The 13637-nt window shown below is 36.1% G+C and overlaps 1 protein-coding gene across 1 annotated transcript in view; it reads left to right on the forward strand.

Annotated features, from left to right (window-relative positions):
* Nucleotides 1-11771, forward strand: part of DNAH12 (dynein axonemal heavy chain 12) — a 229243-nt gene extending 217472 nt beyond the window's left edge. Inside the window, exons 70-75 of the mRNA XM_049715390.1 lie at nucleotides 583-686; nucleotides 2234-2438; nucleotides 8308-8445; nucleotides 8901-8992; nucleotides 10293-10360; nucleotides 11581-11771. Of these exons, the coding sequence (XP_049571347.1) occupies nucleotides 583-686; nucleotides 2234-2438; nucleotides 8308-8445; nucleotides 8901-8992; nucleotides 10293-10360; nucleotides 11581-11771 (798 nt within the window). The remainder of the gene's footprint in view (nucleotides 1-582; nucleotides 687-2233; nucleotides 2439-8307; nucleotides 8446-8900; nucleotides 8993-10292; nucleotides 10361-11580) is intronic.
* Nucleotides 11772-13637: the final 1866 nt, after the last annotated feature.

A 13637-nucleotide genomic window follows, 5' to 3' on the forward strand; every position in this document is an offset into this window, starting at 1 on the left:
CCCCAAAGTCCCCTTTATCGCTTCTCCTCAAGTGTCTCTGAGATGCCTCATTGAAATCAGACACTCAATGGCCTTCTCTTTCCCTATGCCCTGGAACCTTGCTACATTTATACATTAATTATTTGATAGTGGTGTAAGCAAATCCATTTTGAGCCAGTTGATAATTTATTGGAAATAAATTAAAAAGAGTTATGAAGTGGTACATCAGCTTTATTAATGGAAAATAAAATTCAATTTACAAAAGAAAATTACACAACTTTTCAGAAATGTATATCTTCTTCATAGTACTCTATCCTGTAGTAAAGAGCATGGGCCTTAGTGTTAGAGATCTGTGGATTTAAACAGACCACTTTTGGACTCTGTACCCTTGGGCATTTACTTAACCTATCTGTACTTAAATGATAATGATGGCCACCTAATAGTGAATGGTAAAGATTACATGAGATAATGTTTGGAAAGCAGTTAGCATAATACTTGGCACATAGTAATTGCCTAATGTTAGCTATAATTGATATTATAGCTGAATGAAACTAATTATTTATTCTGAGAGTAATATGCGATCTTCAAAATCTATTCTCTTAGCTACCAAATGACTTTGACATTGAATCAGCACTACTCAAGTATCCCGTGAGATATGAAGAGAGCATGAATACTGTTTTAGTACAAGAAATGGAAAGATTTAACAAGTAAGGAGCTCTATACCCAGTTATTCAGAAGGCTACCAACCAAAGTTGATAAAAAGTTACACTGGTATTGAATTAAAAGTTTAAGAAAATATTATCAAAACTTGCCATTTCATTAGAGTTTTTCTCCTTTTTTAAAGTTGCATAATCTTCTGCCCCAGAAGGGAAGGTATCTTTTATAATGTAAAAATGGTGATGAAATAGAGATCTGCTTTTACTGGTTAAAAATTTTCATTAATCATAATTTCTCATCCACCTATTGCTCTTCTCCTCAGGAAGTGAAGATGGAATGAGCCTTATCTTGGTCTATGTGTAAATACATCTCTTGTCATTTTTCTGCCATTGACACATATACACCCCCCCCCATTTTCTTCCTGAGTCTATCTGGATTGACTAGGTACCCTAAAATAGCAAACAAATTATTTGCTTTGAATTTTTGAAAATAAATATATTTATTTATTTTTGGCTGTGTTGGGTCTTTGTTGCTGCACATGGGCTTTCCTCTAGTTGCCGCGAGCAGGGGCTACTCTTTGTTGCGGCACGGGCCTTCATTGTGGTGGCCTCTCTTTTTGAGAAGAACGGGCTGTAGGCTCATGGGCTTCAGTAGTTGTGGCAAGTGGGCTCAGTAGTTGTGGCACATGGGCTCAGTAGTTGTGGCTCGTGGGCCCTAGAGCGCAGGCTCACTAGTTGCGCTGCATGGGCTTAGTTGCTCCGCGGCATGTGAGATCTTCCCAGACCAGGGCTTGAACGTGTGATCCTTGCATTGGCGGGCAGATTCCTAACCACTCTACCACCAGGGAAGCCCCTGCTTTGAATTTTCAAATTGAATTTTCTACAGTTAAATACTGGCTTAAGGAATGGAGAATTGTTTTGGTTATGAATTTTCTAGTGTTTCCAAGTTTGTTTCAGTTTCCAGACTTTTGAAATTTTAAAATAAAGCATATTAAAACACTATGATGCCTTAATTAATTTAGTAATTCTTATACAAATACCATATGTATTTACATATCATAACATATTCTCTCTCAGTTGCTTAGGCTTCTAGGCTAAAACCCTCACTTCAGGTATATTTATGGTGTTCTTAGCAGTTTGGGCCTCAGTGGGAAACAAAGTACTTGCAAGGGTATAAATGAATATACACTGTATGTTTTAATTCAGTGTTTCCAAAGTTTCAGCCATTGTATCGTACCTTTATAACTTTCTTCATATTTGCATGTCACCTATAACATTATTTACCTGATATTTTTTCTTAAATCATTCTCTGTTTAAATTTGCCTGGTCTTAAGCAATAATACCTTGAAAGCACCAATTTTGATACGCAAGTTATATTATTTTCTGTATTTAAAAATACATATGTAATAAATAAGATGAAAAATGTGCATCCAAGTATCACCTAAAATTACTTTATATTATCAAGTGGGAGGTGACCACACTTTGGGAATACACTCCCATAAAGCTGTGAATGGTATCCTGCTATTTCTTCTACTGGAAAGACTGTATGTTGGTATTTAGTATCATATATGTTGATGACACAATTTCTTTCCTTGCAGTTTAATTAAAACTATACGCAACACTCTACAGGACCTTGAAAAAGCTATTAAGGGCGTGGTTGTCATGGATTCTGCTTTGGAGGCACTCTCTGGCAGTCTGCTTGTTGGAAAGGTTCCAGAAATATGGGCCCGACGATCATACCCAAGTCTTAAACCCCTAGGAAGTTACATCACAGACTTTCTAGCCCGGCTGAACTTTTTACAGGTTAAAAATTATATATAATATATATATATTATAACGTATATATTATTTCATTTTTTGGGAGATACTAGAAGAGATACTAGAAATTGGCTGTGGTCACTTGAATGTCTCTGAGTTAGATGAAATGGATTAGTAGTTTCATGGTAATCTAATCAAAATTTTAGAATATTGAAAATTACACACATTTCAAAGTACTAGTAGAAAATTAAAATTTTATTTTACCCAAACCCAAGTAATATGTGACATTTATATTTCGGAAGATTCACAACTTGGTCTTGTGATTTTCCTACTGATGGTAAATCACAAAAAGAGCCTGAGGCTTGGATTTATCAATAATTGTCCATTATCTAGAAATCAGTGCTTCTTATCTCTTATCTCATAAAACCAGGGAAAAGATGGAGTGCTTTGAAATCTCCGAACGCTTCACCCTGCAATCTCACACATAAAGGATGTGTAAGGCAGCACACTCTTTTTCCTCCCCAACTCCTCTGCTTGCCCCCATCCTATGGTTGATGCTTATGTGAGGATAGTGGGTGGGGAGAGCCCCCAAAATACATTTTGGAAATTCACATAGGTATATGACCTCTCAGTGTTCAGTTGCCCTTTTATTATACAAACGCTTTATCTGTTTCACTATAGAAGCTAATAATAAAATAACCCTACTTGTGAAGATGTGGAGAGATAGGCTTTCTCATACATTGCTTTTTAATTTTTGCCAATCTGATAGGTCAAGCATATCTTTGTTTCAATTTGAGTTTCTTTGATTATTAGTGAGTCTGTGCTTCTTTTGGTATGTGTGTTTGCTGTTTGTGTTCTCTCCTGTGAATTGCCTATTCATCTCCTAGGCCAGTTTTTCATGGGACTATTTTTGTTTGTTTTAATTTTTTTATAAAATTTTTAAAGGTTACTTTCCATTTACAGTTATTACAAGATATTGGTTTTATTCCTCACATTGTACAATACATCCTTGAGCCTATCTTACACACAGTAGTTTGTGCTTCCCACTCCTCCACCCCTACATTGCACTCCCACACTGGTAACCACTAGTTTTTTCTCTATATCTGTGAGTCTGCTTCTTTTTGCTGTATATACTAGTTTGTTGTATTTATTAGATTCCACATATAAGTGACATCATAAAGTATTGGTCTTTCTCTGTCTGACTTATTTCTCTTAGCATAACTTCCTCCAAGTCCACCCATGTTTCTTCAAATGGCAAAATTTCATTCTTTTTAATGGCCAAGTAGTATTCCATTGTATATATATACCACATCTACTTTATCCATTCATCTGCTGATGGACTCTTAGGCCGCTTCCATATATTACAATTGTAAATAAGGCTACTATGAACATTGGGGTGCATGTATCTTTTCAAATTAGTGTTGTTTTTTTCCCGATATATATCTGAGACTGGAATTGCTGGGTAATATGTTAGTTCTATTTTTAGTTATTTGAGAAACCTCCATATTCCACCGTGCCTGCAACAAGTTAAATTCCCACCAACAGTGTACAAGTGTTCTTTTTTGTCCACATCCTTGCCAGCATTTGTTATTTGTGTTAATTTTGATGATAGCCATTCTGAGAGATGCAGGGCGGTATCTCATGTGTGTGTGTGTGTTTTAACATCTTTATTGGCGTATAATTGCTTTACAATCGTGTGTTAGTTTCTGCTTTATAACAAAGTGAATCAGCTATACATATACATATATCCTCATATCTCCTCCCTCCTGCGTCTCCCTCCCACCCTCCCTAGCCCACCCCTCTAGATGGTCATAAAGCACCAAACTGATCTCCCTGTGCTCTGTGGCTGCTTCCCACTAGCTATCTATTTTACATTTGGTAGTGTATATTGGTTGTACCTTCTCCCTTTTCATTTCTGATTTTATTGATTTGGGCCCACTCCCTTTTTTCCTTGATGAGTCTGGCTAAAGGTTTATCAATTTTGTTTATCTTTTCAAAAAAACAGCTTTTAATTTCATTGATTTTTTTCTATTTTATTTATTTATTGATTTTTTTCTATTTTAATTTCATTGATTTTTTTCTATTTTATTTCTATTTATTTATTTTTAGTCTCTATTTCATTTATTTTTGCTCTGACTTTTGTGATTTCTTTTCTTCTATTAACTCTGGGTTTTGTTTGTTCTTCTTTCTCTAGTTCCTTTAGGTGTAAGGTTAGGTTGTTTATTTGAGATTTTTCTTGTTTCCTGAGGTAAGCTTGTATCTCTATAAACTTCCCTCTTAGAACTCCTTTTGCTGCATCCCATAAATTTGGGATTGTTGTGTTTTCATTTGTCTCTAGGTGTTTTTTTATTTCCTCTTTGATTTGAATTGCCTCTTCATCTCCTAGGCCCATATTTCTTTGAAAATTTTTTTAAAAATTAATTGTGACAGCCTGGAGGGGTGGGATAGGGAGGGTGGGAGGGAGGGAGACGCAAGAGGGAAGACATATGGGAACATATGTTTATGTATGACTGATTCACTTTGTTATAAAGCAGAAACTAACACACCATTGTAAAGCAATTATACCCCAATAAAGATGTTAAAAAAAAATTAATTTATAGGAGCTTTTTATGTAGATTATACACTTAACAAAAGAATCAGAATATAAGGGCTTTTTTTACATTTTTAAAAAAAATTTATTTATTTTTTGGCTGCGTTGGGTCTTCATTGCTGTGTGCGGGCTTTCTCTAGTTGGGCGAACAGGGGCTACTCTTCATTGCAGTGTGCAGGCTTCTTGTTGCAGTGGCTTCTCTTTTTGCAGAGTACAGCCTCTAGGCACGCGGGCTTCAGTAGTTTCTGTCCCTTATCAAAAGTATCTGACATATAGTTAATTCCATCCTCCCCTTGACATAATCTTGCTTTTTTTCATTTCCTAAACTTTTCTGAAATTTTAATCGGAAGTGCTTACATTTCTCGTATACTGCTTTGTTCCTGAAGGGCCTTGAAGAGTCTTTAGCTTGGTCCCCTAGAGGGGTCCTGGTATGGTGCCAGCTGGAATAATATCCAGGACAAATTTCCTTTGTTGTTATTGTTAATATAAAGTTCATATCAAACTCTACTTTCCGAAATTGGCTTTCCCCTTGGAATCATTCTGTTTGAATGAGAAAGGAAAATCTCACTCATTATTGGGCATGTTTATCATCCTTCACCACAAATCTCTTCCCCTGAATGGATCTTCCCTATTGTTTTCTTACCCTTACAGAAGCTGCACAGTTTTCCCATCATCTTTCTCTCCCCTGGACTCTTGACTTTACCTCCTAATGATTCTTAGAGTTAACAAATTAAACAAATTGAGTCATCTGGAGTTTTTTCTTCTTTTCTCATTTCTCTCTCACTGTTCACCCTACTTACCTTCCTTCCTCCTGCCTGTGCCTTTTTTTTTTTTTAAGCTTTTTGCACACTGGCTGGAATCTCAGATTAAATCTGGGATCCGACACTTAGTATCTGTGTGACTTTGAGCAAGATACTCATCTTTCTACACCCCAGTTTCCTCATCAGTAAAATGGGAGGAATAATTCCTAACTCACTGAATTATTTCGTGGACTAAATGAGATGATGCATGTAAATTACTTAGCGCCTACGGTATGCACTAAGCGCTCAGTAAATGGTAGCTAATTCAGAGATTGTATGTAAGTAGCTGACCCAGACACTCATGACATTCTTGGCTAAATGAAGCCCTGGAGTGAGCAAGGGAACGTTCTATACACTTGCCTCTGGGTTTTTATAGCTTTCTTGTGCATGATACTAGTTCTGCTTGGTTTGTACCCTTGTCAAGCTCCATCTCTTTCTCTTCTTCTTCTTGATCTGACAGCTTGTACTGTTGCAACATCTCCAGCAGTGGTTTGTTCTCTTCTTCCCAGGGAGCAAAGCTGGCTTCTTCCCATAGTGTGCTGCTCACTCAGAGACAAAGTTCGTTTTGTTAATTCATCTGTTCATTCAAATGTGAATTGAGACCCACTTTGTCTAAAGCGCTTTGTTGCTGGATAAAGTTGCCAGGTTACCTTCAAGTTGCCAATAGTCTACAGGAAGATAATCTATGTATCTAAGAAAAAGCTAAGAGCAACATATAAGATGCTCTGGGAATTCAAAGAAGGGAGAGAGTTCTTTTACTTCGGAAAGCAGAGTTTGTTTATTGGATGAGGTAGCATTTGAGCTGGTCTAAATGATGAATGGTTTTGGACACTACAAATAAAGGAAGAGGACTTAAGAGACAGCTGTAGGATGAAAGGCACTATATCATTTAGGATTGATTCTGTTGTAAAAATTTTGACATAAGCAAAAATTAAGTTTGTTCCCTCATGTAATTGAAAAAGCCAGGGCGTAAAGTGACTCCAGGCAGCATTTGGCCTAGGGTGCAAATGTGGTTGCCTGATCCTGGCTTCTTGCAATTCTCTCGGCTCCAGTCTCTGTGGGTTAACTCCATTCTCAGTTAGGTTCTTGTCTGACGGTAGCAGGATAGCAACAGCAACTCTGGCCTTACATCCACAAAACTTCAAAGAGTTTAGAGTGAATCTTTTCCCCAAAAGTCCCAGCAAAAGTCTCTACATCTCTGGCTTTGATTGGGTCACATGTCCATTCCTGAATCAGTCACTATGACTGCAGGTATGATCAGCTAGGCATGAATGACATGCCCACTTCCAGAAGGTGCATTTCCACCACCAGAAGTGTTTCGATTGAAAGTGTAGGAGGGTTCATCCTCCAGAGAGATATAAGAGTAGTGCCACTTTAAGATAAGCAGAAAAAACAACAGATGTCCACCCAGTGCAGAGAAGAGACCACCAAAAGTACATTCTGATTAGAATGTAAGATTTTTAAAGGGGAACTAAAAGGGATGGATCTTTAAATACAATCTGGGGCCAGGTTGTGAAGTATCTTGAATAGGAGCCTAAGATGTTTTAGACTTTAATTTGGTAGGGTAGTAGTAGATTGCTGAAGAATTAAAGATGCTAAAACTTGATCTAAACCATGCATGGAGAAGTGTACTCTGGCAGCATCGTTATAGATGTACTGAGCAGACAGAGGGAAGAAACAAGAAGAGGTACACATGATACAGAAAGAAGGCCAGGATATCTAAACTGGAACAGGGATAGTGGATGTGGAGGCAGGGAGTTTAAGAGGATTAAGGAACTGGAACCAACACATGAAGGCTATAGTTAGACAATGCATAAGATATCTAAAGATGTTTGCTTTTTTTTTTTAATAAATTTATTTATTTTATTTATTTATTTTTGGCTGAGCCGGGTTTTCGTTGCTGCATGCGGGCTTTCTCTAGTTGTGGCGAGCAGGGGCTATTCTTCGTTGTGCGTGAGCTCCTCATTGTGGTGGCTTCTCTTGTTGAGGAACACGGGCTCTAGGTGTGCAGGCTTCAGTAGTTGTGGCTTGCAGGCTTTAGAGCGCAGGCTCAGTAGTTGTGGCACACGGGCTTAGTTGCTCTGCAGCATGTGGGATCTTCCCGGACCAGGGCTCGAAACCGTGTCCCCTGCATTGGCAGGCGGATTCTTAACCACTGCGCCACCAGGGAAGCCCCAAGATGGTTGCTTTTGAGTGGTATTTTTTTTTCTCTCTTTGGTTGAGTGGTATTAAGTAATGTAATAAACCCTCAAATAATTTACATTTGCCTTTTTGCAGAAGATTTGAATCTTTCAAATTTTGTTTTATTCAGGTTAATGTTAAGGTTAGTTTGAATTTTCCAAGAAGAGTAACTAGAAGGGATAAAAGGTAGAAGGGCCAAGATAGGTTGTGTGTTTGGTGTCAGGAAAGCGTCCTGTGATGGAAAGTGTGGGCAACATACACAAAAACCAGAATCAGGAATTGTATGTCAGGTGATTCTTAAGTTGAAAAATGAACATAATGCATTTTTTTTTTTCCTTTGTAGGACTGGTATAATTCAGGAAAACCTCGTGTGTTTTGGCTCTCAGGTTTCTTTTTCACCCAAGCCTTTTTAACTGGCGCGATGCAGAATTATGCCAGAAAATATACCATCCCTATTGATTTACTAGGATATGAATTTGAGGTACAGTAAACTCCTTAAACTCCAGAGTATATCATTACATCAAAGGCATGTATTTAAGCAAGGAGGATATGGGGAATTCATATTTTTATAGCCCATTACAAACAATTCTACTTCTTTCCATTCTTTGTGTTCATGAAGAAAGTATATAATATTTGTCTTGCTATCTTTATGAGAGAATTTTTATATATCTCAATATTCAATTCAAATAATCTAATGCTGTTTTTCTATCTTAGCAAAAAATTAATATGAGGTACAGTAAAACCATATAAAATATGTCAAAAGGAATCGTATTATATATTTTTAGATTTACATTTTACTGAAAAAGTCTTACAGTTTAAGAAGCTATTATATGGAGGAGTTTCCCTGAATATGTTCTGAAGATTTAGCTACTGCTTTCTTTATGAGACAAAGTTGCTAGGGAGGAAATCATTGCTAGTGTGTGCTTCTGCCTTCAGGTTATTTCTTCTGATACATCTGAGGGAACACCAGAAAATGGCGTTTATATCCACGGATTATATCTGGATGGAGCACGCTGGGACAGAACAAGGTCAGTAGTTTCAACTGCAAAGACCTATTCATTTGTAGTTGAATCATAGGTGAGATAAGCTGTCTGCTACCTTTCCCCCCTGCCATCCCCATCAACCAAAAGACTTCTTCTAGAGAATACGACAAGTAATAAATAATATCAGAATTCTTGCCATAAGTCATTACTCATGCTCGGACAGTTAATGAGTGAGTAATTTCAGGTTCTGAACAATTTTGAGTTAATATTTCAATGGTCTTACTAGTAGAAAAGTTAGTTGAAATTATTTTCCTTCTTCTATTTTATAACAGTTACGTTCTGTTTGGTAATGTGTAGGAGCACCTCAGTTTCAAACAGTTTATAGTAAAGTTCCCATTTCTCCTGGTGAATGGAAAACTGTTTCTTGCATTTTGATGACATAATAAGTACATATTTTAAATAAATACTGAATTTCCAGCTTAGGAAACTAAACAGTGCATATGTGTGTATATATATATTTATATACACACAGAGAGACATATGAGAAAGGGAAAGATTATTTCCCTTGAAGCCCTGCTCTTTAACAATCCATTACTAAGCATAATCTTCTATTTCCAGAGTCAGGGTTACACTTTGCTCTCAAGGGAGGGTTAAAGCCCGAGGCAGGGAAAGTCACTTAAGAAGGAGCATGAAGGTGGTTTTACAGAGATGGTTCTAAGACAGTGATATGAGGAGACTTAGCTGCACGTAGTTCATTTGATTATTTCTCTTTTCATTTTCATCATTCTGCTGACATTTCTCTTAACTTACGTTTCCTTATATATGTATTCATCTTTTCATCCCTTTCTTCCCTCCTCTTGCAAGCAAACAAGCAAGCAAAGAAACAAACAATGTAGCATAGGGAAAATAAACCACATTTTCTAGATAGATAGATCTGTGTTTGAATCCTCATGCTGGCATTTAAGAGCTGTGTTACTGTGAGAAAAGTACTCAATCTCTCTGAGCTTCCTTCCACTCTTCATCTCTGAAATAGGATTAGAAATGGGGACAAGACTATTGGGAAGGTTAAATGTGACAGCATAGTGTCTGCCTCATGGACAGTGCTTTTAAAATGGCAGGAATTGATATTTGTCCACTGTTTGACACATTGCCTTTCCATATTTTTCTTCTGTTTCTCTCGATTCTTCATTGCCTCTTCCTTGGTTTTGTTTGGTTTTGTTTTTACATTTCTTTTCCTGCATATCTCTGGTCCTCTCTTGTATTAAAAGCCAATAGCTAAGTAGCAATTTCTAAGATGCAAATTTTATTTTATTTCTAATAAACATCTGTCAATTTCTCTTCACAGCGGATTGCTTGCCGAACAATACCCCAAACTTCTGTTTGACCTGATGCCCATAATATGGATAAAACCAAGTAAATATATTTCTAATAGAACTTTGTAGAGTTTTAGGAAAGATAATGATAGATATTATAACTGCTTCCCCAAATAAGTCTCTGTTCAAACCTATTAAGATTTTGTTCAATTATAGTAAATAGTGACTTAATGTTTACAATGGAAATATATTGTTCTGCCTTTTTGGGTTGCATTTATATTATTTTAGGAATATTATTCTGCCTCTTTTTGCTCTTATCCCATGGGATATAATGTTTCCTTTGCCCCTCTGCTACACTTCTCCTTTTTCAGTCTAGAGCTTCCCATCAATATTTTGATTCTGAAGTGCCTTTGCATACCTCTCAGAGACACAAATAGGCTTGACACAGTCTCCAGCTAATGACTAGAGTTTTCTGGCTATAAGAAACTCCTAGGCCTAGGAGCCAGCCAGGTGCCCCAAGGTACAGATGTTGCAAGCCACACGGGGTGGAGGCCAATTTTGCCCCCTTGGGAAACCTACTTGTTCCTTCCCTCCTTCTGCAATCATCATTTCCCCACCAAATCTGAACAATTGAAGCTCATTCTTTTGTTTTTTCTTTCTTCTCTATTTTTTATTTCTCAAATAACTATAAATGAAAAATTTATAAATTACCCAATCACCACTCAACCCATTAAGCATTTTTTATTATTAAAGCAGTTCATTTATAACTATGACAAATGTGGCTTCAGTTTAGAAGGATTCCTAATATCTCATATCTGGCTTTTCAAGGATTGTGTATAGATTCTTTCTGTGAGTAGGTAAGAGTTGGTATATTTTTCTTAGTAATAACCTGCTGAAAAAAAATAGTAACTTCAGCTTCTAATTTATGGATTTCTTGTATTAGAGCTCTAAGCAGCTGTGTTTCTCTTTCTGCATCTCCTCCATTACCTATGCTGTATTTCATTCCTTCTTCCCTAATTTCGCCTTCTCTCCCAAGTCCTCTTGAGTGTTTTCATACCTGCTAAGTGATCAGGTCTTTAAAATCAATTCCTGTCCTCCAGACCTAGAATCATGCACCATATGAAATCATTTACCTTGTTTCTCAACCATAATTATATGCCAACTGTAAAAACACAACAATAATAACTTTAAAATGTTCAATATCATAATCATGATCTTAGATTTAGTACTGGTCATTTTATTACAAGATAAATAGTTGTTCTTTTAGTACCAGTGGCTGTTTTCCTTTTATCAAATGAATATATTTCCTTTTTCTTCAAGCTAAAAAGTCTGAGATTGTGAAGTCGAATGCTTATGTCTGTCCTCTTTACAAGACAAGTGAACGTAAAGGAACTCTTTCCACCACAGGACATTCGACTAATTTTGTCATTGCAATGCTGTTGAAAACAGACCAACCCACTCAACACTGGATCAAACGTGGGGTTGCTCTGCTTTGTCAGTTGGATGACTAAATTGGACAAATTAAGAAAACATCTGAAAGAAGTTAAAAAAAATTGCCTTCACTTACTTGAAAATATATATATTATAAAACCCAAGCATCTTGGTGTAATTCTTTTAAATGATCTTTGTGAGTGGTCTTTGCATGGTTCTCCTCCCTGATGTACCAGTCTCAATTGGAGCACAGCCTTCCACATGGACTCTCAAGATCACAGACATCTGTGGAAGAAAAACGTGAAAAGAAATGTGGAAAATCTTTGAAACTTTTATTTAGTTCCTCTTTTTAGTTTGATATATATGTGAAAAACAGATTTAGGAAGACTGGATAAAATTTAACTAATATCAGAAATTATCTGTTTCACAAGTGTTAAGTCATTTCATCAGCTTCAGTAATAATTTCCACTCACCTATGTGAAGTGATTACACACAAACATTTCAAATACAAAAATAAATAAATTGTAAATAAGGAAAATGTTGAAACAATTTCAGAATGAAACCCCTTTCTTCATACTTTTAAAACATTAGTTCCATTTCTCACAGTACCCCTGTGACAAGGAAAGGAAACGCAAAGCAGTGAATTGACATGCAAAGGCAGTGAGATGACTGGAGGGAAATCCTACACACTTGAGGTGGTATCATGCTTCTTGGCATCTGCTTCGTATTTAATTGGAAATGCCAGGTGGGCTTTTTGTTATTTTTAGTAGTTATTATTATTTAGTATGCACTTAACGTTATTAGTGTATATTAACAATTTTTAAACATTTCAACAAAACAAAATTATAGTCAAAATTTTATTACCATGTTTTTATTATCTTATTTTATTATCTTTTATTCCTTCCTTAGGAGTCCCTGGACATTTTAGGCCGCAGCTGTGTAATCCAAAGAAAATGTAGGTGCAGCATCCCAGTGAATCAGGACCATTGGGACAGTCACTTTTGATAATTCAGTCAGTGCAAAATGTTTGGCCTCTCTTAAGTAGAAAATTGATTCTGGTTTGTAGTGTCTATGTGCATGAGCCCTAAGAGAACGAATTCACTTCACATGGCCAACCCCCTGCAAAAGCATTTTATTCCAGGAATAGAATGTTTAATCTTTTAAATTTAATGAATACAGCAGTGAAAAAAAGAGATCATGTTTTCAAACAGAGCTAAACCACATATAAAAAACAGGGAGAATGTGCCAGACTGTCTTATGATCAAGTATTTATAGTAAAGCTATTAATGGAATGGTCACTACACGGGAGTGGAGATCCTAAATATAAATGAAAATTCTGATGTGCTAATCCTTAACAGTGAAAACTTCAGTGCTGTCCTAAAGGATATAATAAAAGGTAAAAAGTCTTTGGTATGTGATCAAACCTATTCTATGCTAAAACTGAAATGTTCTTTTAATACCATTGAGATGTTGCCTAGTAAAATATATCGGGGTTTTTTTCCCCACTATTCCTGTTACATGTTATGAGAATATATTTATTCCTATAACATGTTTATTTTTAGTATTTACTAACTAAATAAAATATTATTTTCAGCATTATACTCCCTGCATGTAGGAAAGATATTCTTTGGAGTGAGAGCTACAATTAATGAGAAAAACTCATAAGCCAAGTTTAAAATAGATTGATATGAACATTTTCATGGTTACAATGGCACTGACCTAAGTTTTATATGAAAGGTTGTGTTTCCTGAATAAGCTTTAAGTAGATGGCTGCTCATGGAAAACTTTTAATTTATGTTGAATCTGTGTCAGTTCAGAAAACTGTTTGGGGTTTTCAAAAAAATTTTTAATGAATATTTTGTGTTCTAAATTTTGCACTTTTTCATTTATCAATCCTATTAATTTTTTAGTTTTCTGAATTTCATTTATAATTTTAATCAGTTGAT

The sequence above is a fragment of the Orcinus orca genome, chromosome 10 (genome assembly GCF_937001465.1).
Source record: "Orcinus orca chromosome 10, mOrcOrc1.1, whole genome shotgun sequence".
Taxonomy (NCBI): domain Eukaryota; kingdom Metazoa; phylum Chordata; class Mammalia; order Artiodactyla; family Delphinidae; genus Orcinus; species Orcinus orca.